We start from the raw sequence: 24,674 nt of genomic DNA on the forward strand, positions 1-24,674 counted from the left end.
TCTCCTTTTCGGCTCTCTCCTCTTTTTCAGCCCTTTCCTCTTTTTCAGCTGCTTCCAGCTTTTTTAACTTAATTTCATGCTCCCTCTGCTTCGCAGCTCTTTCCTGCTTCTTTTCAGCTCTTTCCTTCTCCCTTTTCACCTCTAACTCCTTTAGCTGGAGCTCATACTCCCTTTGCTTTTTGGCTCTTTCTTTTTTCTTTTCAGCTCTTTCCTTTTCCTTTTCAGCTGCTTCCAGCTGTTATAACTTAATTTCATGTTCCAACCTTAATTTCTCCAACTCTAACTGAGCCGTCCCACTAGCTGGTACCTTTTCAGGGATATTTTCCAATACCTCAGCCGAAAACACATTCTTCACAATATAAAACTGAGTTATGGCCCTCTGCAACTCCCGCCTTTTCATTGACAACCTCACCTCTGCGAGATTTAGTCCTTTTGCAATATTTATCAAGTCCGACTTTGTGGCAGCCTCTAGCGCCTCCAGAGTTGGGTTTTCTATGAATTCGTCTGCATCCATCTTTGCTGGTTTCCCATCTGGTTACCCGCGCAACCAGATCCAAGTCTGGACTTAAAAGCCCGATTTACCCGCCCTCCAATTTGGTATCAAATCTCGAGACAAGGCCCCACGTTGTTACGAACCCCGTAACTGGGTCACTTACCAGCAAAGATAGAGATGTCCGTTGAAGTCTGATGATACTATTTTTAACAGTATTTATTAGTAAAAATACAGAAAAATAATATCAATGCAAATATACAGATAATATACGTCGTCAATACTAAATCTAAAAGTGCGGGTATAATAATAATAAGAAATAAGCTCTATCGTTGTATAGGGGATAATGTATTGTCCGATGGAAATATAAAGTTCACTCAGTTCATGCAGGCTACAGCTGTTGGGGACCGCTGTGTTGCAATTGTTGGAGAGAGTGAGAGAGATAGGATGGGAACAGTTACCGCTACGGGTTGTTTTTCCAACCTTCCTTTATGATTTTGATCTGTCAGGTGTCTCGTTGCCATGGCCGTTCAATTGTGACCTCTCCTTTAGCTAAACCGTTCTTCCATGGTGAGCTCGCCACCCAGGCAAGGGAGGACACACACGAGCCCCCACCGGCTTTTGCTATAAAACGCTGTCACGGGTTTTCTAGCGTTTCTCCTGGTGCGTCTAAAGGGCTTGTTCCCCAGACCCCTCTTTTATTCTTACTCACGGGGTCTCAGATGTCAATCAGGTTGGGATGATACAATCCCTCAACCAGACCACTCTGGTTGTCCCCTGAGGGGTTTCAATGAATAGTACAGTACTCAATACACAATTCCGTCTCCAAGAGGCAATGGCCGTTATCAGTGGTTCCGTTCTGCTGATGTCAGGACACATTCCAAAGCTTGTGTATTCTGGATGTCTCTCTCTCATTTCCTGGGTCTCAGACCTGAAATAATAGCGATCTTGCGATCCTCAAAAAGGAGGGGGCGACTTTGTACCCTTCGGCCCCTCAGAGTTACTCCACCTTCATAACATTACCAATATAAGCCAGTTTTTATCAGTATAAACCAGTATAAATCAGTTTTTACCAGTAAAAACCAGTTTTTAATAGTATAAACCAGTATAAACTAGTTTTTACCAGTATAAACAAGTTTTTACCGGTAAAAACCTGTTTTTATTAGTATAAACCAGTTTTTACCAATATAAACCAGATTTTATCAGTATAAACCAGTTTTTAATAGTATAAACCAGTATAAATCAATTTTACCAGTATAAACCAGTTTTTAATAGTATAAACCAATTTTTACCAATATAAACCACTATAAACTAGTTTTTACCAGTATAAACCAGTTTTTTTACCAGTATAAGCCAGTATAAACCAGTTTTTACCAGTAAAAACCCGTTTTACCAGTTTTCACCAGTATAAACCGGTTTTTACCAGATTAAGCCAGTTTTTAGCAGATTAAACCAGTTTTTACCAGTATAAACTAGTTTTTACAGTGTAAACTAGTTTTTAGCAGTTTGAACCAGTATAAACAAGTTTTTACCAGTATAAACCAGTTTTTATTAGTATAAACCAATTTTTACCCATATAAACCAGCTTTTAACAGTATAAACCAGCTTTTACCACTATATACCAGTATAAACAAGTTTTTACCAGTATAAAGCAGTATTTTCCAGTTTTTACCAGTATAAACCCGTTTTACCAGTTTTCACCAGTGTAAACCGGTTTTTACCAGATTAAACCAGTTTTTACCAGTATAAACTAGTTTTTACAGTTTAAACCAGTATAAACCAGTTTTTAATAGTATAAACCAGTTTAAACCAGTTCTTACCCGTACAAACCAGCTTTTAACAGTATAAACCAGCTTTTACCACTATATACCAGTATAAACAAGTTTTTACTAGTATAAAGCAGTATTTTCTGGTTTTTACCCGTGTAAACCAGTTTTTTTACCGGTATAAACCGGTTTTTACCAGTATAAACTAGCTTTTAACAGTATAAGCCAGCTTTTACCACTATATACCAGTATAAACAAGTTTTTAACCAGTATAAACCGGTTTTACCAGTATAAACCAGTTTTTACCCGTATAAACCAGCTTTTACCACTATATACCAGTATAAACAAGTTTTTACCAGTATAAAGCAGTATTTTCCAGTTTTTACCAGTATACCCCATTTTTTACCAGTATTTACCAGTTTTATAATCAGTTTTTTACCGGTTTTTACCAGTATAAAAAAGTATAAAGCATTATAAAGCACTATAAACCAGTTTTTACCAGTATAAACCAGTTGTTACCAGCATAAACTAGTTTTTACCAGTATAAACCAGTTTTGTCCCAGTTTTTTTTACCAGTATTTTTTAACAGATTTTACCAGTATAAACCAGTTTTTCCCAGTACAAACATGAGCAAATCTATAGATGCTGGAAATTCAAACAACAACACACACAAAATGCTGGTAGATCACAGCAGGCTAGGCAGCTTCTCCCTGTAGATGCTGCCTAGCCTGCTGTGTTTTACCACTATTTTGTGTGTGTTGTTTTTAACCAGTACAATCCAGCTTTTACCAGCATAAACCAGTTTTACCAGTACAAAACTAGCATAAACCAGTTTTTACCAGTATAAACAAGTATAAAGCATTATAAAGCACTATAAACCAGTTTTTACCAGTATAAACCAGTTGTTACCCCCATAAACTAGTTTTTACCAGTATAAACCAGTTTTGTCTCAGTTTTTTTTAACAGATTTTACCAGTATAAACCAGTTTTTCCCAGTACAAACATGAGGAAATCTACAGATGCTGGAAATTCAAACAACACACACAAAATGCTGGTAGATCACACCAGGCTAGGCAGCTTCTCCCTATAGATGCTGCCTAGCCTGCTGTGTTCTACCAGCATTTTGTGTGTGTTGTTTTTAACCAGTACAAACCAGCTTTTACCAGCATAAACCAGTTTTACCGGTACAAAACTAGCATAAACCAGTTTTTACCAGTATAAACCAGCTTTACCAATATAAACCACTATAAACCAGTTTTTACAGTTTTAAACCTGTTTTCCTGTTTTATAAGCAGCGTTGGGAAGTGTATGGTCATGCACTTTGGTAGAGGAAATGAAAGGTTTAACTATTTTCTAAGTGGAGAGAAAGTACATAAAGAGATGCAGAGGGACTTCAGAGTCTTTGTGCAGGATTACCTAAAGGTTAATTTGTAAGTTCAAAGGAGGTTTACGAAAATGATTCCAGGATTGAATGGCTTGTCATATGAGGAGCGTTTGATGGCTGTGGGCCTGTATTCACTGGAATTCAGAAGATTGGGAAGTAACCTCATTGAAACTTATCAAATGGTGAAAGGCCTTGATAGAATGGATGCCTAGAGTATATGGGAGAGTTCAAGACCAGAGGATACAGCCTCAGAATATGGGGTATCCTTTTAGAATGGAGATGAGAAGGAATTTCTTTTACCAGGGAGTGGTGAATCTGTGGAATTTTTTGCCACAGGCAGCTGTGGAGGCCAAGTTTTCATGGATTTTTAAGGCAGAGGTTGATGGATTTTTGATTAGGCAGGACATGAAGGGGTATGGGGAAAGACAGGAGATTGGGGCCAAGAGGAAAATTGGATCAGCCATGATGAAAGTGCGGAACAAAATGGGCCAAATGGCCTAATTCTGTTCGTACATCTTGTGGTCTTAGATCCATCACTCCTTCAATAACATTTCCACCACTAATGTAAGGCTCACTGGTCTGTAGTTCCTTGGCTTACCCTTGTTGCCTTTATTAAATGAATGTGCAACATTAGTTATTTACCTTTCCCTGACCTATGTCTAGTGAAGTTATAAACATCTCTGCCAGGGCCTTGGCAATCTCCTTTGCTTTCCATAACTTCAGAATCGGGTTTAATATTGCTGGCATATGTTGTGAAATTTGCCTTGGTCACTTGGTCAGGCCCATGGATTAATCATAGTAATCAAGGGAGGCATACCAAAGAGAAATATGTCATTGAGAGAAAAGGTCTTTCAATATCCTTTGTCCATTCTTTGGAATACTTGATACATGCACTTCATTTGTTTTATTCCCTTCCAGACATTATGGTGAGTAATCTGGTCTTGTGTTTTATCTTTCAGGCTCCTAAGTTCTTAACTGCTTTATCCCAAGAAGAATCACTAATACACCCTTGGGCACAAGTTACTGATACGTATATGGTGAGTAGTGAGAAGCATAAATCATGTGTCAGCTAACCTTGTGATTTCTAATTCAAGTCTAAGTACAGTTCACTCTATTTCCCAAATCATTCAGAATTTGTTTAGTTGGGTTCCTACTGTAGCAAGAATACTTGTCTCTGTTTGATTCAAATAGAGTGGACAGAAAAAAATATTACATTCAGTTAACCAACTATTAAAATCAATGCACAGAAAGACAAAAGGATGGTTTCTGACCTAATTTGATGCAAAACATAAAGGAAACTTCAGTTTATACAGATGGTGATAATATACAAACCAGGATAGTGAACAAATGTTTCTAAAGCAATTATTGTTTTGATTTTCTCTATACCTGCCAATATTAAAATGTAGTATGCTATAGCAGATAGAATTTAGTCCCAATAAGTATGAGATGATGGATTTTAGAGAACTAATAAAGCTTAGGACATGAATGGTAGAACCCAAGGGAGCTCTAAGGAATAGACTGGTCTCGATGTACGAGTCTAAGGATCCCTGAAGTTGGCAGCACAGGTAGATAGGGTGGTTAAAAAAGCATCTAACGTACTTGCCTTTGTTAATAACGGAATATGGTATTTCAACAGAAAGATTATGTTATAACTTTATAAAACATTGGCTAAGCCACTGTTGAAGTACTTCTAATGTGCTGCTCTGATATCCACACTAGAAGGTGGATGTGATTGCACTGGAACGAGTGCCAAGGAGATTCATAGGATAGAAAGTTTCAGTTAAGAGTAGAGATTGGATCGACCAGATTTGTTTTTCTTGGATCTTAGGAGACTGAGTGGGTACTTCACTGAAGTACACAAAGTTATGAGGATAGATAGTAAGAAACATTTCCCCATAGCAGAGGTTGCTGAAGCAAGAGGACATGTTTAGCTACAGATTAGGAGGCTTACAGGAGGTCTGGGGTAGAAATTTTTCACCCAGAGTGTGGTTAGTGTAAAGGCAGATCGACTTGATGTAATAATGCAAGGTACCACGAATTCAATAAAACCATACAACAAGCGATACTTTGTCAAACTTCACGTTTTATTCATAGCATGCTGTGGGGGAAGTTACAGACTGATCTCCCAAAGAGACACTGCCCTCCCCTGAATACAATTCCACACAATTTATTACATTGATTATTACAGGAAATATTATAATTACGTGAGTTAATACAGTTTTAGAATAATTTTGATCACATGCTAAGATACAATTAGATGTAAAATCATTATTGGTTAGTTATAATTATTTCTGCCAAGACTAGCCTGGATACAATTTAACTTCCTCATATTGGCACACCCCCCTGACACTTTCCCCTTCTCTCGAACGTTCTGTCCCATAGTTAGTTATGCCTTGAGATGCCCCTTCAATCATACTATACCCATGTTTAGTTATGCTTAGCACTTTTAGAGAACAATGCCTAGTGCGTCACCTGTTGCCGGTTAGAGTTTCTTTCTGACTGCTCAGTAACATAAGACATCTATAAGACAATTGATCAGGAACTAATCATACTCCTTAATCCATTCCCCCATCTACCTATCCCTCTACTTTAGTTTACCTTTCCCTTTATCAGTTAGAACCTAACGCACTGCCTGTGGTGTTGCTTAGGGCAGAGACTCTTACTGCATTCAGCAAGTATCAAGATGTGCATTTGAATCACTAAGGCATAGAAAGCTACAGGCTAAGGGCTGCTATATAGGTTAGCATGGGTGAATTCTTGATAATCATCATGCTCATGGTAAGTCTTGTTTCTGTGCTATATGATTCTATGACTAAGCTCTAGAGTATTTCCCTTCTAATCATTTTCTGTAGGTGACTTTTCCACTATTTTATTTATATGTATGATTATATGGTTGGACTGTGTGGATAAAGAAGTGAGGAAAATACTTGGAACCAGACTTAAAACAGGAAGTTCCTGTTCTATTTACATCAATCCCACATAAGATGGAAAGGATGGGCTGCCTTTCAAAACCCTGGGTGGGCTTTGTGTGTCTTTACACCAGAAGCATTGCTCAGCTGGACAAAACAAACATTGACTAAAGTAAGTAACCCATCAGCCCACACACAGAGCTTAGCAGTAGAAGATGCACTGGAGTACAGTAAGCTGTAATTAATGGTAGTCCTCCTGTTTCACAATAAGGCAGCTCCTCCATTTGTACTTTAAAATCATCTTAATTAAATATTTCATAGTATTTCAAGCATTTGAGGGAAATTGAAAGGAACGTGAATATTAATGTAATGCTATTTTGGATTATTTCATTTGTTAATTTCCAAGACAGTCATTCAGTAGTTCTATTGATACTAATATTACTAATTAAACTTTACAACAGAGTCATGCATCAGTAATTTTGCAATGCAGAAACTATTTTGTTAACGTTGTTGTCCAAGTGTTTAGAAAAATATCTTTGTGCTTATCGTCTTTTGTTGTTTTACATCTTTCCCCCTCTCCTATCTCTGTCTCCCCTTCTCTCTCTCTCTCTCTCTCCCCCTTTTTCATACACTGCTACATTTAAACCAACATTAATTATTCTCTTTTTCTCACTGCTTTATCTTTATACTACAGCTATTACAGCTTCTGTGCGTTTTGTGTAATTTAACATTTCATAGTAAGACCTGGATTTTCAAAGTCCATTTCAAATGGGATAGAGTTGGCCTGTTGCTTATTGGCTGCCTGTGAATCATTAAATATTTTCTTTTGTAATACGTGGAATTAGGGAGTACTTTGATGTACATTTTTACTTTAATATTATGTTTTTCTCCCTCTGCGCAGGTTGGGTCTGACTGTATGATTGGCAGTTCGACTGAAGTAGCAGAGAAGTCTTCTATCAAGCGGTCAATCATTGGGGCCTCATGCACAATCAAAGAGAAGGTTAAAATTGCCAATTCAGTGATCATGGATAATGTCACAATTGAAGAAGGGTAAGTGAGGATACAATAACAAGAAGGAAATGTTGGAATGCAGCTTTTAGAAATGTTGCAATTTACATCTGCAAGTGGAAACAGTGTTTCACAAAGTTTTGGTTGAAAGAAATTACTCACATGATTTATTTTGTTTCACTTACCCTTGCCATCTAAAAGATGAACAGATCTTGCTCCATGTAAATAGCTTCTGTTGTAACGTGGCCACCAGCACTGTCAGTGTAGTATTTGTGCCCTGTCCGATGTTAATGGGGGTGGAAAAATAAGCTTCTCACATGGCAATCACTTTTCTATCGCCTATTATGTGTATGGGACTATTGCAAGCCAAATTGCATCTTTTTGGAGAATTTGTTTTTACTTATGGAAGAAATTTGACCAGTTTTAACCAGTCTCATAATAGAGGATAATAGATGACTGACAGGGAGATTTAAATATTAACATATATTATGAGGTTCCAAAATGGCAAAATACTTCATTGTCTTTAGTAAAGTTGAGCAATTAAATATTCCTTTGTAGTTGAATAAAATGCAGACTACATTTTCATTGTAGAAACCAAAGAGTATATACACAAAATTAAAATATCAGATATCAGTCATTCTGAAATGAAAGGAATGGTATTCACATCTTGTGGGAAGATAAGATTTTTTTCACATCAGTTTCTTTCTTTCTTATTCTATTCGTCAGCTCCCTACTCCCCCACAGTGTAACTAAAGTTAACCCATCTCACTGCATTTCTAATGTAATTATTTACTTCTGTGTTGCAAATTTCATTTCATGGTTATGCTAGATTTGTCCATTTTTACTTAAATTGTTGGCCATATCTTGATCACTGTCTTAAGTTCTAATATGGTTTTGCAAACATATTCATCAGTAATTATGGTGAGTCAGAAAAATGTCAATTTTTATCCAGGAATAACAAAGCAGAAATTGTTAAATTGGATGAAGGGAAACAAATACTACATAGCTTCAACCATTTATGAACGCATTTAGTCTGAAGACATAACAAAAAACTGAAATATCGTTTTGATACTTAAAAAGAAAATAATATTAAAGGTGTCTTCATGATTGTCTGATTGTCTTTCTTGCTATGCAGTAAGTAATGTACTTGTGAAATAAAAAAAAAGTACTAGAAAAATTGTTCAGCAAGTGTAGAGAGAGAAACTGTTCAGTGTCATTTTCACTTAACGTCATCAAACGGAAACAAAATTTTGCTTGCACGCCACACATGATACAAGACCTGATGAATATTCTGGAAGATTGTTATTGATGAAGCACAGAAAACATTGAAGTTCTATAATGTAGAAATGTGATGTACACACAAGGTATCACAAATAGAGTTGTGATAAAAGACCAATGTGTTGTTTGAGAACTAATTGTTAAAGGTTAATTATCTGGATATCTGCTGTTCTGAATCTTTCCTCATTACCAAAGTGTGCAATTTATTTCAATAGATTTAAATGTTAGAGCCATTGCATAATATATGCATCCAAATATGTTGGGGAAGAATCACTGTGGGCTAGTTATGATATTGATGGTGCAGTAAACATTCGCTAGATTATTCTCCAGTAGGATGGGGAGTTTTTCATTAGGCTGGGTGGTTATTTTCTCTCGAAAAATGAGGTGTGATCTAAAATTCTAATATGGGTTGCTGGAGTAGATGAAGGGATGATACATATTTGCCTAGAACCATATCTTTATTGTCACTGACTCAAAATTCTGGAAGCACTGATCTATTAAAACAGTAAAGTGTTTTTACTATTCTAACAGTGATTCAAGAGGTAAACTTTTGCCACTGTATCAGTACAATCTGGAACGGGCAATGAAATCAGCTTCACCTGCATCTGCCAAGAATTAACTTAAAGGAATCTCAAATTTTTGGACTGAATTTTAAGGGGAAAGTAAACAGTTTGTATCTATCTACACAAAAGTACTTTGTATTTGCAATATTTGTCCTGATCTTTTTCCAGATGCGTCATTTTATAATTTAGAAGAAATATTTCTTTATTGTTTTCGAAGCCAAAACACATTGTTCAGACGATTAATGTTGTTAGTATTTGTTATCCAAACAGAACTTTGCACTGTGAGTGCCAAAACTACACAAAGAGGTTTCCTGTAATATACTGCAGTTCAGTATCGTAATTACATCTTTTGCCCTAGCCCACCCACAGTCATAATTATTGTTTAGAAGGAGGATCAATAAACAATGTGCAACTTTCAGAGTCCTACACGTCTGCTTGATGGTATTCAAAGTAATCTCCATGGTGGCTGCGCTTGATCATGGAGGTATGTTGTAGCTTTGAACTAACATGTTTTTTTAATGCTCAGGCCTGTGATCAATTCAGATTATTTTCATATAAAAGATCAGAAAAAATACAAAATTTATATGGTTGTAATTAGCATGTAGTTGTTTTAATTATTTGTTTCTGTTCAGCTTTAGGGTTTATAGGTTTCGATTTTATTTCAATAACTCTTTCTCATTTTGTGTATTGTCACTGCTATAAAATTGACTAATTAAAGTAGCTTAAATTTAAATGCTGCATGTAGCAGCTCAGGTAAAAGTGACCACTGCACCTCCTTCATGGAGACTGAATCCCATTGTCCTATTGTGAGGGTATACTATTGTGCCTTGTGATACTCCATTTGTTCTGAATAGGATAAACTCAGACCAGATCGAACAGACTGGGCATCCATAAAATTCTGTGGACCATCAGCAGCAGCAGAAATGTACAACTTCATCCCTTACTCGACTGTCATGATTAAACAAGAGGATCAGCTCTGATTCATTGACTCTTGTAAAAAGCCCTATCAGGAATAGCACCCCAAACTGAGATGCCAGCGCTGCAGTCCTGCCACGTTTAGACCTGCCACAATGGTTGGCTAATGTGAAGAGGGAGCTCCAGGAATACTGCAGTCCTAATTGATGATAGGTCCCAATGTGTGAATGCTAGAAGCAAGGCAGAAGCTTTTGCAACCATGTTCAGCCAGAGGTGCTGAGTGAGTGAATTATCTTCTTTTTGAGATCCCCAATATCTCAAATTCACTTATGCAATGGAGGCCACTGGATACAAAGGCTATGGAACCAAGAACATGGCATTCTCTATTAACCATGTTTGTAGTCCAGCTGCAGTACTTTACCACACATATTCAGAACATGACTGGATAAAGCAGGACAAATCAAGCTATGAGAAGTACCCATTCAACTCCACTCAATTATCATTAAAGTGATGGAAAGTGCTGTTAACAATTCTAAGCAGTGACACTTATTCACCAATGAACTGCTCACTGATATCCAGTTTGAATTTTGCCAGACTACCTGGCTCAAGACCTCATCACCGACTTTGTTCAAATGTGAACCAAAATAATTATTTCCATAGGAGGGTTTAGAATAATTTATGTTGACTTTAAGCAGATTTGACTGATCATGGAAACAAAGATCCATATGAATACCTAAGGAGAAGCACTCCGCCAGTTGGAATCATGGCTCACTAAAGGAGGGTGTTTGTGAATTTCAGAGGTCAATGACCCCAGGACATCATTGGGAGAATTCCTCACCATCTTCACTTGCTTCAGTAATGACCTTTAAGAGTTCAACCCTGTATTCCATTTGCAGCTCATCAGTGAATTGTGTAGCCTGTGCTTGCATACAACAAGATCTAGATGAAATTCTAGCTGATAAGTGGTAAATACAGTGCAAATCTTAACCATGTCCAACAAAATCCTGAACATTCAAGGGCATTTTCATCACTGATTCTCTCAACATCCTGGGGATCAACATTAACCTGCACTTAAATGTTGTGGTTACAAGTGCAGGTCATTCTTTCTAGAATGCTCTTCCTTTTGTAAACTACCACTTTTCAGAAAATGTCATTATTATCATAAATTGGGTAGTTATGATCAGCTGTGCCATTTTACTAAAATGCTAGAATAGTTCAAGCGCTTATATTAGGAGCAAAAATACCCAGTCCTTACATTGAAATGATAATATAAAATTAGTAAATAAACTGAATTAGCCAAACTTAAACACCTCTTCATCTCACTTAATTTTTGTCTCCTTCCTTCTATCATTCTCTTTCTGGTTCTTTCTCACCATCACCATTTCTTACCATTTCTTAGTCGTTATCATTTTGTTATTCTCTCATTCTCAGAAATGTTCTACTTCTAATTCCTTTTTCTCTTGTTCTCATTGATCATCAGAGATCTACACAACAAACTTTAATTCTTTAAAACTTAATAAATGTCATTAAATTCAGAATTCATTTTTAATTATAAATATTGCACAATATTGAAATTGGCAACATTGCAAAAGGAAGCAGAATTACCATCTTTCAAAATCACTAAGGAATTTCACCACGGAAGTTCTGAAGTTATTGACACAGTGAAGTTAGCAAACACTACTTTAGACATTGTTACCACTACAAACTTTGGGCTTTGCATTTCTTAATATTGTGATGGTTCTGCCACTGAGTGTCTCATCAGAAATTCCACACTGGAATAAAAGACTCAAAGACAAATCTTAAACAGAACTATATCAAAGAGTTCCAACTGCACAGTTCTTGGTGCGTAAGATATATATAGTGTCCCTCGTTTACATGTAATTGAGCTGTTGAAATTTGAGTGACGTTACATAAAATAATTTAAACCTCTGTTACTTTGAATATGATTAATTTTCTTAACGAAAGGGAAGATCTTTACGTGAAGCAATCTTAGTCTTATTTTCATTTGCTATAAAATTGATAAGTTCAGTCTTGGAGAAACCACAGTTTTAGGAAATAAATGTATATTTAATATAATTTGAATATGCTTTGAGATTTTCTGACAAACACTTTGGAGAGACGAACAAGTTAAGATTATACATTATAATGTAATCAGTAATTCTGATGTATTGGATAACAATGTTTCAGAAGTACCTGTATTCCTACTCTTGTAAGAATACCAATGCTGATTGATAAAACCAAGCTATCAAATATAGCATTCCTGCATGCAGCCATTGTAGGGTGTATTTTATAGTTTTCAAAATTGACTCCACTTTTTGTTCTTAGCACTTCAAAATCTTTGTGCTAATAGGCTGCAGCTATTAAAACTTCTTATTTTGTCCTCTGCTGTAGTGAACCACTGACCCTCACTGGCATTAGGTTCCTTGGGTTTGCATTCTCCAAAAACTTACTCAAATAGTTCTGAATATTGAATGTTAAAGTGATAATTAATTCATAAGGCTACTTCATCATGAACTAGTATCATTCTTGGTTAATGACTCACACAAAACTGTAACGATGGTTGAACACTTTGGAATCACAAATAAGAATCACGTTGCATTTTTCATGCTAGCACAGGAGCATTGAACGCAGCTGCAATTGACGAAGCTGCCGTTGTCCTGGAAGTGGACTGAGAGCCTTTTTTCATCTTTGTAACTTAGTTACCTAATTGGTTCTTGAGGAAACAATATTTTAAATTTTACTTTTAAGTCCCTTTTAGAAATGGCCCAACGTTGTAGAAATTAATCAGATTCAATTTATTTGACTTGACCTGAATCAGTTGTTTTTGAACTGTGCTGTCAGTAGATCTTTCAAAAAAATCAGATTAAGAAAGTCAAAAGAAAAATCTTAGATTTTTTTTCTTAAGATCTTCAAAAGCTAATATTTCTGTTTTCTTTATTCTTCAGTAAGAACCTAAAAATAAATGATGAGCAGATAATAAAACATCACAGTGTGAAGGAATGGGGTTTGCACAATGTGTTGGTCCTCTGTTCTGCTAGAACTGTTTGTTTACGTGGATGGCAAAGGAGCATATACTACTTGTAATTAGAGTTCTTTAACCTATTTAACTTCTTTGGTGGTCCACTGTTCAGAGGTCAGTCACTGTGATCTCATATCAGAAACTGGCACCTAAATGGCTGAGTCTTCCAATAAGCAATACTGCCAAAATAAACTCTTAAGCTATTGCTAGTATGGTAAGGAACTGATCAGTCTGCCTGTGACTGAGATAGGGTAAATAATGACTGCATCTGTATACACAGATATTCTTACTCATCACTTTATGACGGAGTTGTTTACAGGAGGCTATCAGGAAGTTTAATGCCATTTTAAAACAAAGCAAACCAAGGTTTACAGTTTATTTCTTGAAACCTGGAATTGATTAATAGAGAGTTCTTTAAGATGTTAAAATCGTCTTAATTTTCCAATCTGATGGATAAAGATCAGGTTTAGGTCATTAATCTTACCTGTTTTGAAATTTTGGTAAGAAACCTTCTGGACCTAGGGATTTATCACTCACTGGTGCCATTAATTTTTCATTATTTTTGTTTCTGGTTTTCTTTTATGACTTAATTTTCTTAAGTTGTTTCACTCTATCCATTTCCAGTACTGATAGAAACTTATCAGTTGATTTATTCTCAGTTGCCTTATTTCCTGTTATGCTATCTATAGTATGAACTTTTAACGCTCCCAGCTTATTTTGAGCAACCCTGTTTTCATGAACACTACCTCACTACACTTTCTTATTTTTAATTTTGAACTTATTTAATTTACCGATTCTTTTGTAAACACACACATCTATATATACATACTGTAATTCAGTTTTTTATCCCTCCATTATTATGTACTGCATTATACTGCTGCAGGAAAGACAACAAATCTCACGGCATTTGCTGGTGATATTAAACCTGATGCAGTTTCCCTAACAAGTTTATTGATATCTTTGGCGAGCTTCCTTACTTAGTCTTTTTCATTTTGAGTTCTTACTGTGCTTTATTTTAATCTCATTCTTTATGGACCTTCCCTGTTCACTTGGATATTTGCTACTTGTATATTCTTGTTCAATTTTCTTTCGATTTTATTTGTTTCTTGTTTCTCTGGATATGCATTAAACTCTAAATCGGGGGTTTCCAATCTTTTTTATGCCATAGGGCCTTCTCTCTCTCTCTCTTCCGCTATCCATTGATTTTCATAAACTCTTTCAATCACAAAATTAAACTCAAATCATTATTGATTAAATATTCAAACAACATTAAGTAGTTAACTAACATTAATTCATATAAAAAGGAACGTAATCTGATAAGTTGGTCTTTTCACAATCAGTATTGAAGTTGAAATTCACCCCATCCAAAAAAATTCAGCCCGTTGTATTCACATCAGCTTCATATAGCATAGCCATATTGGTCTATTTCTTCTTTGTCCTATTGTTGTTCCTCTCTGCAACCTCTTCCTGTCACATATCCATCAGCTGTAGCTTTTAATCCTTTTGCCAGCGAGAAGTGATTTACAACAACCAATTAACCTTCCAGCTGTTCTTTGGGATGTGTGGAGAAACCAGAGCAGCTGGAGGAAACCTCTTCAGTGACAGGAAGTACATGCAGACTCTACAGAGTGAGCATGTGTGCTCAGAATTGAACACAGATCTCTGGAGCCGTGCCACCATAGCACCTACCAGAACCAAAACTAGATCCATCCCAAAACATGTCATCTACAATCCTACTTAAAACGTATGTCTTCTGCCTCCCTATTTATTGTTCCTTCCATCTAGTCAATTAAGCCCCTTCTCTCCTTCAACATGCTTCTGCCTTCAAATACCACATTAAGCATTCTAGCTGTCCTTAAAAAGTCACAGACTCATAGAATACTACAAGAGGGAAACAGGCCCTTCAGCCCATACTAAAGCCCTGTATACCCTCCCATCCATGTGCCCATCCAAATTTCTCATAAATGTTGAAATTTATCTATCACTTCCACTGAAAGCTTGTTCCACACTCACCACTCTGAGTGAAAAAGTTTCCCCTCATGTTTCTCTTAAACATTTCACCTTTCACCCTTAATCCATAACCTCTTGTCCGTCTCACCCAACTTTAGTGGAAAAAGCCTCCTTGCATTTACCCTATCTATGGCCCTCATAATTTTGTGTATTTCTATCAAATCTCCCCTTATTCTCTTATATTTTAGAAAATGAAGTCCTAACCTATTTAACCTTTCCCTATAACTCAGGTCCTCAAGTTCTAGTAATTTTTTTGTAAATTTCCTCTGCACGTTTTCAACCTTACTTGCATCTTTTCTATATGTAGGTGACCAAAACTTGACAAAATAATCCAAATTAGGCCTCCACATTTTTAACGTCACATCCCCACTCCTATATTCAGTACATTGTTTTATGAAGGCCAATGTGCCAAAAGCTTTCTTTACAATCCTCTCAACCTGTGTGACACCATTTTTCAAGGAATTATGGATCTGTATTTTCAGATTCCTCTGTTCTACTGCACTTCTCAGTGCCCTACCACTCACTGTGTAAGACCTACACTGGTTGGCCTTACCAAAGTGCAAAACCTCATGCATGTCTGTATTAAATTCCGTCTGCTATTTTTCAGCCCGTTTTTCCATCTGTTTTCAGATGATACGAAGATAGATGAAGAGTAGGTAATGCTGCGGAAGCAATGCGATAGCAGCAGGACTTAGGCAAATCGGAAGAATGAGCAATAAAGTGGCAGATAGAATTCCGTGTTGGGAAATGGATGATAATGTATTTTAGTAAAAGGAATAATAATGTGGACTATTATCTAAATGGGGAGAAGGCTCAAACATCAGAGATGTAGAGGGACTTAGGAGTCCTCGTGTAAGACTCTCAGAAGGTTAATTTACAGGTTACGTTTATGTTAAAAAAGGCAAATGCAATGTTGGCATTTATTTCAAGGAAAATAGAATATAAAAGCAAGGAGATAATGCTGAGCCTTTATAAGACACTAAGCAGGCCACACTTGGAATATTGTGAACAGTTTTGGGCCCCATTATCTCATAAAGGGTGTGTTGTCATTGGAGAGAGTCCAGAGGAGGTTCACAATGATTCCAGGAATGAAGGGGTTAAAATATGAGGAGTGTTTGGCAGCTTTGGGCCTGTACTCAATGGAATTTAGAAGAATGCATTGGGATTTCATTGAAACCTATCAAATGTTGAAAGGACTAGATAGTGTGAATGTGGAGAGTATGTTTCCTATGGTGGGGGTATCCAGAATTAGAAGGTCTAGCCTCAAATTTGAGGGGGGCAGCCTTTTAAAACAGAGGTAAGGAGGAATTTTTTTAGCCAGAGAGTAGTGAGTCTGTGGAATGCTCTGCCACAGACTGGTGGAAGCCAAGTCCGTGTGTATATTTAAGGCGGAAGTTGATAATTTACTGATTGGTCAGGGCATCAAAGGATATGGCAAGAAGGCAGGTGTATGGGTTTGATTGGGATGCGTGATCAGCCATGATGGAATGGCGGAGCAGTCTCGATGGGCTGAATGGCCTAATTCTGCTCCTGTCTATGGTCTTATGGTCTAAGATTTGGTTAGGTACACTTTACCACACACAAAGCCATGTTGACTATCCCTAATCACTCCATGTCTATCCAAATACTTATACATTTCGTCTCCTAGAGCACCTTCCTGCTACTGATGTCAGCCAATAATTTCCTAGCTTATTCTTAGAGCCTTTAGTAAACAATCGAACAACATTAGCTATCCTCACATTCTCTGGCACCTCACCCGTGGCTTAAGGATGTTTTAAGCATCACTGCTGGACCCCTGCAGTTTCTGCACGAGTCCTCCAATAGGGTTTGAGGGAACACCTTGTCAGGCCTTGGGGATTTATCCACTCTAATTAGCCTCAAGACAGCAAACACCCCCTCATCTGGAATCTGTTTAGGGATCATGAAGTTGATACTGCTTTGCCTCAGTTCTATAGACCCTGTGTCCATATCCCAAGTAAATACAGATACAAAAAATATCCATTTAAGATCTCCCCTCATCTTTCTCACCTCCACTCATAGATTACCACTTTGAACTTCCAGAGGACCAATTTTATCCTTTGCTATCTTTTTGTTCTTAATATTATCTACAGAAGCATTCACCTTGTCTGTTAGAACAAACTCATGCTTTCTTATAGCCCTCCTGATTTCCTTCTTAAGTGTCCTCTTGCATTTCTTATACTCCTCAAGTACCTTATTTGTTCCTGCCTGCCCATACCTTCTTATGCACCTCCTCCTTTTTCTTAACCAGGGCCTTAATATCTCTCGAAAACCAAGGTTCCCTAAACCTCTTGCCCTTGCCTTTTGTTCTGACATATACATACAAATTCTGTACTCTCAAAATTTTACTTTGGAAAGCCTCCCACTTACCAAGTACGCTTTCATCAGAAGACAACCAGTCCTAGTCCACACTTTCTGAAACTATCAATATTGGTCTTTTTCCAATTTAGAATCTAAATCTGATGACCAAACCTATCCTTTTCCATAATTACCTTGTAACTAATGGTATTATGATAACTAGATGCAATGTGGTCCCCAACACAAACTTCTGTCACCTGCCCTCTCTTGTTCCCTAATAGAAGATCTAGTATCATACTCTCTCTGGTTGGGACTTCTATGTACTGATTAAGCAATTTTTTCTCAACACATTTGACAAGCTCTTTCCCATTCAACCCTTTTACAGTATGGGATTTGCAGCTAATATGTGAAAAGTTTAAAATCACCTGCTGTCCTGATCTTACATTTCTTGCAACAGTCTGCGCTCTCTCTACAAACTTGATCTTCTCAATCCCTCATAGTGCTGGGTAGTCTAGAATATAATCCCATTAATGTGGTCATATGTTTCTTATTCCCCAGTTCTACCTAGAAAGCTTCACTAATCGAGTTGTCCAGTCTGTCCTGATTGAGCACTGGTGTGTTATTTTCCTTGACTAGTAATGCCACCCCTCTTCCTTTAATCCTCCCCCACTCTATCATATCTAAAACAATGGAATCTTGGAACATTAAGTTGCCAGTCCTGCCCCTTCTGCAACTAAGCATAATTAATGACTACAATAGACAATAGGTGCAGAAGTAGACCATTCGGCCCTTTGAGCCTGCACCGCCATTTTGAGATCATGGCTGATCAACTACTATCAATACCCGGTTCCTGCCTTGTCCCCATATCCCTTGATTCCCCTATCCATAAAATACCTATCTAGCTCCTTCTTGAAAGCATCCAGAGAATTGGCCTCCACTACCTTCCAAGGCAGTGCATTCCAGACCCCCACAACTCTCTGGGAGAAGAAGTTTTTCCTTAACTCTGTCCTAAATGACCTACCCCTTATTCTCAAACCATGCCCTCTGGTACTGGACTCTCCCAGCATCTGGAACATATTGCTATACCTTCTCCATGCTGATCCATGACCAAAGCACATCCGGCTTTCCTACGATACTCTTAGCATTGAAATATATGCAGCTCAAAATATTAGTCCCATCATGCGTGACCTTTTGATTCCTGACTTTGGATGTAGGCTTAACAACATCTTTCTCCAAACCACTCCACTATCTGTTCTGGAGCAATGGTTCCCATCCCCATGCAACTTAAGTTTAATTCCACTACACCCCCCCTACCCCCACATGCTGCAGAACCAGCAAACCTTCTCACTAGGATGGTCATCCCCCTCCAGTTCATTGTTTGCTATCTTATGTGTACACAATTGACAAAGTGATAAAGGCAAGAAGAGGTGACCAATGAATGGTAGATTATTGTGAAACGATCCTTTGGGGAAATCGATAGAGGCAAAGCAAACCAAGCAGCACTGGAAATTACACCATCTTTATGACTAATGGGAAACTAAAGAAATTTTACAGCACGGGACAAGGCCGAAAAACATTCTAAGTCAACCGATTTAGTCCCTTTCTTTTCCTCATTTTTATCCAAAAACCCACAAGAATCATTTCCCTTCAAGTGCCTATCCAATTTACATATTAAAGGTCTTGATTGTAAAGGTGATGGAAATAGAATGAGTCATTGGGGTCTAGATTAAATAAGCTTCTGCTTAAAAACATTTTTCCTTATTTGCCATAAATTTTTTGTCCAGATTTTAAAATATTTGCCTTTTGCTTCAAGCCATTTGTAACCGGGAAGAGTTTTGCTCTGTCTGTCTTATTAAAACCAGTCACTTTCTTGTGTGCCTCTATTAAGACCTAAACACATAGGAGCAGAATTGGGCCATTTGGTCCATCGAGTCTGCTTCACTATTCAGTCATGGCTGATCCTTTATTCTACTCCTCAACCACATACCCCATACCCCAGCCTTCTCCCTGTAACCTTTGATGCTGTGTCCAATCAAGAAACTATAAAGCTCTGACTGAAATATGCCCAACAAACTGGCGTCCACAGGTACCTGTAGTAATAAATTCCACAAATTTGCAACCCTCTGGCTAAAAAAAAATTCTCTGCATCTCTGTTTTAAATGGACACCCCTCTATCCTGAGGCAGTGCCCTCTTGTCCTAGACTCACCCACCATGGGAAACATCCCTTCCACTTCTACTCTGTCTAGGGCTTTCAACATTTGAAGGGTTTCAATGATGTTCTCCCATCCTCATCCCTCTGAATTCCAGTGAGTACAAGCCAGAGGCATCAAATGTTTCTTGTATGATAACCCTTTTATTCCCAGAATCATCCTTATAACCATATAACAATCACAGCACGGAAACAGGCCATCTCGGCCCTCCTAGTCCGTGCTGAACTCTTAATCTCACCTAGTCCCACCTACCCGCACTCAGCCCATAACCCTCCACTCCTTTCCTGTCCATATACCTATCCAATTTTACCTTAAATGACACAACTGAACTGGCCTCTACTACTTCTACAGGAAGCTCATTCCACACAGCTATCACTCTCTGAGTAAAGAAATACCCCCTCGTGTTTCCCTTAAACTTCCGCCCCCTAATTCTCAAATCATGTCCTCTCGTTTGAATCTCCCCTACTCTCAATGGAAACAGCCTATTCACGTCAACTCTATCTATCCCTCTCAAAATTTTAAATACCTCGATCAAATCCCCCCTCAACCTTCTACGCTCCAATGAATAGAGACCTAACTTGTTCAACCTTTCTCTGTAACTTAAGTGCTGAAACCCAGGTAACATCCTAGTAAATCGTCTCTGCACTCTCTCTAATTTGTTGATATCTTTCCTATAATTCGGTGACCAGAACTGTACACAATATTCCAAATTTGGTCTTACCAATGCCTTGTACAATCCTTGTGAACTGCTTCTGGACCCTCTCCAATGTCAGCATATCTATTCTTAGATCAGCCCACAACTGTTCACAATACTCAAGGTGAGGCCTCACCAGTGCCTTATAAAACCTTAGCATTACATCCCTGCTTTTGTATTCAAGACCTCTTGAAATGAATGCTAACATGGCATTTACCTTCCTCACTACCGACTCAACCTGCAAGTTAACTCTTAGGGTTAACTTTCAGTTGACTTTTATCCTGACCCTCTCCAGACCGGGACCGTTATTACTGCCGCTGGGTCCTACTGCTTGTCTTATTCCTCTATTACCCCCTATCCTCCCCTTGACTTCCAACCTTCCCTCCACTCCTCTGATCCCCCATCCTCCCCTCAGTCTGCTCTCCCTGAACATCCCAACCCCCTTTTCCCTCCTGAGACCTCCCACTCTTTACTCTCCTCTGACCCCAGCCCCAACCCTTGCCATGTCTTTACCACCCCCTCTGACCTTCCCCTCTCTGAGGCAGAACGTTCTGTCCTTAGCAAGGGCCTCACTTTTGTCCCCCTCCGTCCACACCTGAGTGAGTTCCGTGCCTGCCATGACGCTGAACTCTTCTTCTGTTGCCTACGTCTCCAAGCCTATTTCTTTAACAATGTATCCCCTCTCCCTACTGATGACCCCTGCTCCCATCTTCAACCCTCCTCCTCCTCCTCCTCCTCCTAGACACCCCCACCGGGCCTTCTACCTGCACTCGATCTTTTCATCTTCAACTGTTGCCGAGACATCAACCGTCTCAACCTCACCACTCCTCTCTCCTGTTCCAACCTCACTCCCTCTGAACGCACTGCCCTCCACTCTCTCCGCACTAATCCTAACTTCACCATCAAACCCGCAGACAAAGGTGGTGCCGTAGTAGTCTGGCGAATGGACCTCTGCCTCACTGAGGTCAAACGGCAGCTCTCTGACACCTCCTCTTACTTACCCCTGGAACAGGACCCCACCTAATGGAAACTATGCTATCCTGTGTCACCGAGTACTCCTTAACAATTGCCTCCAACATCTTCCCAACCAGAGGTCAGGCTAACTGGTCTATAATTTCCTTTCTGCTGCCTTCCTCCTTTCTTAAAGAGTGGAGTGACATTTGCAACTTTCCTGTCCTTTGACATCATGCCAGAGTCCAATGATTTTTGAAACATTATTGCTAATGCATCCACAATCTCTAATGCTACTTCTCACATAACCTTAGGGTGCAGTTCTTCGGGTCAGGGTGACTTATGTACCCTTAGGTCTTTCAGCTTTTTGAGCACCTTCTCCCTTGTAATAGTAACTGCATTCATTTCTGTTCCTTCACACACTCCGACAACTGGCACACTGCTAGTGTCTTCCACAGTAAAGGCTGATGCAAAATGCTTATTTAGTTCATCTGCCAACTCCTTCTACCCTGTTATTATTTCTCCAGCCTCATTTTCTACCAGTCTTATATTCACTCTCTCTCTTTTATTTTTTCAAATACTGTACTTGAAAAAGCTTTTACAATCCACTTTGATTTTGTTTGCTAGCTTGCTTTCATATTTCCAAGTATGTGAAGAGCAAGAGGATGAGGCATGAGGGAATAGGACCAATCAAGTGTGACAGTGGGAAAGTGTGTAAGTACCCGGAGGAGGTAGCAGAGATACTTAATGAATACTTTGCTTCAGTATTCACTATAGAAAAGGATCATGGTGATTGTAGGGATGACTTACAGCAGATTGAAAAGCTTGAGCATATAGACATTAAGAAAGAGGACGTGCTGGAGCTTTTGGAAAGGTTGAGTTGGATAAGTCTCTGGGACTGGATGAGGGAGGAGATTGCTGAGCCTCTGGCAATGATCTCATCAATGGGTACGGGAGAGGTTCCACAGGATTGGAGTGTTGCAGATGTTGTTCCCTTATTCAAGAAAGGGAGTAGAGATTGCCTTGGATAGGATGCAAAACTGGGGTGAAAAGTGGCAAATGGAGTTCAACCCAGCTAAGTATGAGGTGCAAACACGAGGAAATCTGCAGATGCTGGAAATTCAAACAACAACACACACAATATGATTGGGGAGCCTGCTGTGTTCTACCAGCATTTTGTGTATTAAATATGAGGTGGTTCATTTTGGTAGGTCAAATATGCTGACAGAATATAGTGTTAATGGTAAGACTCTTGGCAGTGTGGAGGATCAGAGGGATCTTGGGTTCTGAGTCCTTAGGACACTCAAAGCTGTTGCGCAGGTTGACTCTGTGGTTAAGAAGGCATACAGTGCATTGGCCTTCATCAATCAAGGGATTGAGTTCAAGAGCCGAGAGGTAATGTAGCTATGTAGGATCCTGGTTAGACCCCACTTGGACTACTGTGTTCAGTTCTGGTCACCTCACTACAGGAAGGATGTGGATACTATAGAAAGGGTGCAGAGGAGATTTTCAAGGATGTTGCCTGGATTGGGGAGCATGCCTTATGAGAATAGGTTGAGTGAACTCAGCCCTTGCTCCTTGGAGCATCAGAGGATGAGAGGTGACCTGAGACCTGGTAGAGGTGTATAAGATGATGAGAGGCATTGATCGTGTGGATAGTCAGAGGCTTTTTCCCAGGGCTGAAATAGCTAACACAAGAGGGTACAGCAGTTTTAAGGTGCTTGGAAGTAGGTACAGAGGAGATGTCACAGTTAAGTTTTTACTCAGAGAGTGTTGAGTGCATGGAATGGGCTGCCAGCAACAGTGGTGGAGGCGGATATGATAGGGTCTTTTAAGAGACTCCTGGACAGGTACATGGAGCTTAGAAAAATAGAGGGCTATGGGTAACCCTAGGTAATTTCTAAAGTAAGTACATGTTCAGCACAGTATTGTGGGTCGAAGTGCCTGTATTGTGCTGTGTGTTTTCTATGTTTCTATTTCATCCTTTCCCTTTGATTCTTTTTGTTAGGTTTTTAAAAGCTTCCCAATCCTCTATCTTCCTGCTAATTTTTGCGTTGTTGTATCCCCCTCTTTTGTTTTTACATTAGTTTTGACTTCCCTTATCAGCCACATTTGTATTATTTTGTTATTTGAGTATTTCTTTGTTTTTTGAATACATCTGTCCTGCACCTTCCTCATTTTTCCCAGAAACTCGTGCCATTGCTGCTCTGCTATCATCCCTTCCAGCATCTCCTTCCAACTTACTTTAGCCAGTTCCTCTCTCATACCACGGTAATTTCCATTACTCCACTGAAATACAAGTACGTCAGACCTATTAAATTTCAAGTTGAACACAATCATATTGTGATCACTGATTCATAAGAGATCTTTTACCTTAAGCTCCCTAATCGCCTCCATTTCATTACGTAACACCCAATCAAGTATAGCTGAACCCCTAGTAGGCTCAACGACAAACTGTTCAAAAAATCTATCTCATAGGCATTAACAAACTCACTCTCTTGAGATCCATTACCAACCTGATTTTCCCAATTGACCCAAATGTTAAAATCTCCCATGACTATCATAATGTTGCCCTTTTGCCTTACCTTTTCAATTTCCTGTTGTAAACTGTGGTCCACGTCCCAGCTACTGTTGGGAGGTCTGTATATAACTGCCATCAGCCCTTGCAGCTTCTTAACTCAACCCATAAGGATTTAACATCTTCTGATCCTAGGGCACTTCTTTCTAATGATTTGATGCCATTCCTTATCATCAGAGCCACACCACCCCCTCTGCCTACCTTCTTATTCCTCCCATACAACGTGTAACCTTGGACATTCAGCTCCCAACTACAATCATCCTTCAGCCACAATTCAGTGATGGCCACAACATCATACCTGACAATCTGTAATAGTGCAAAAAGATTATCCACCTTATTTCACATACTCCGTGCATTGAGATATAACACTTTGAGTGCTGTATTTGCTACCCTTTTTGATTTGTCATCCCTAATGCACTGATACTCACCCTGCTGGCTGCAATTTTCTCCTATCATGAGCCTGACAGTCTGACTGCACGCTATCTTTGCTTTTTTTTTTACCTTTTGTTGTATCCTGAATCTTTTCATTCTTCTTCCCACATCCCTGCCAAATTAGTTTAAATCCTCCCCAACAGCTCTAAC

General features: G+C 38.7%; 1 protein-coding gene across 1 annotated transcript in view; it reads left to right on the forward strand.

Annotated features, from left to right (window-relative positions):
• eif2b3 (eukaryotic translation initiation factor 2B, subunit 3 gamma) overlaps positions 1-24,674 on the forward strand; it is a 146,811-nt gene that overhangs the window by 101,591 nt on the left and 20,546 nt on the right. Inside the window, exons 9-10 of the mRNA XM_059984103.1 lie at positions 4,600-4,677; positions 7,451-7,599. Of these exons, the coding sequence (XP_059840086.1) occupies positions 4,600-4,677; positions 7,451-7,599 (227 nt within the window). The remainder of the gene's footprint in view (positions 1-4,599; positions 4,678-7,450; positions 7,600-24,674) is intronic.

This window comes from Hypanus sabinus, chromosome 11, assembly GCF_030144855.1.
Source record: "Hypanus sabinus isolate sHypSab1 chromosome 11, sHypSab1.hap1, whole genome shotgun sequence".
NCBI lineage: Eukaryota > Metazoa > Chordata > Chondrichthyes > Myliobatiformes > Dasyatidae > Hypanus > Hypanus sabinus.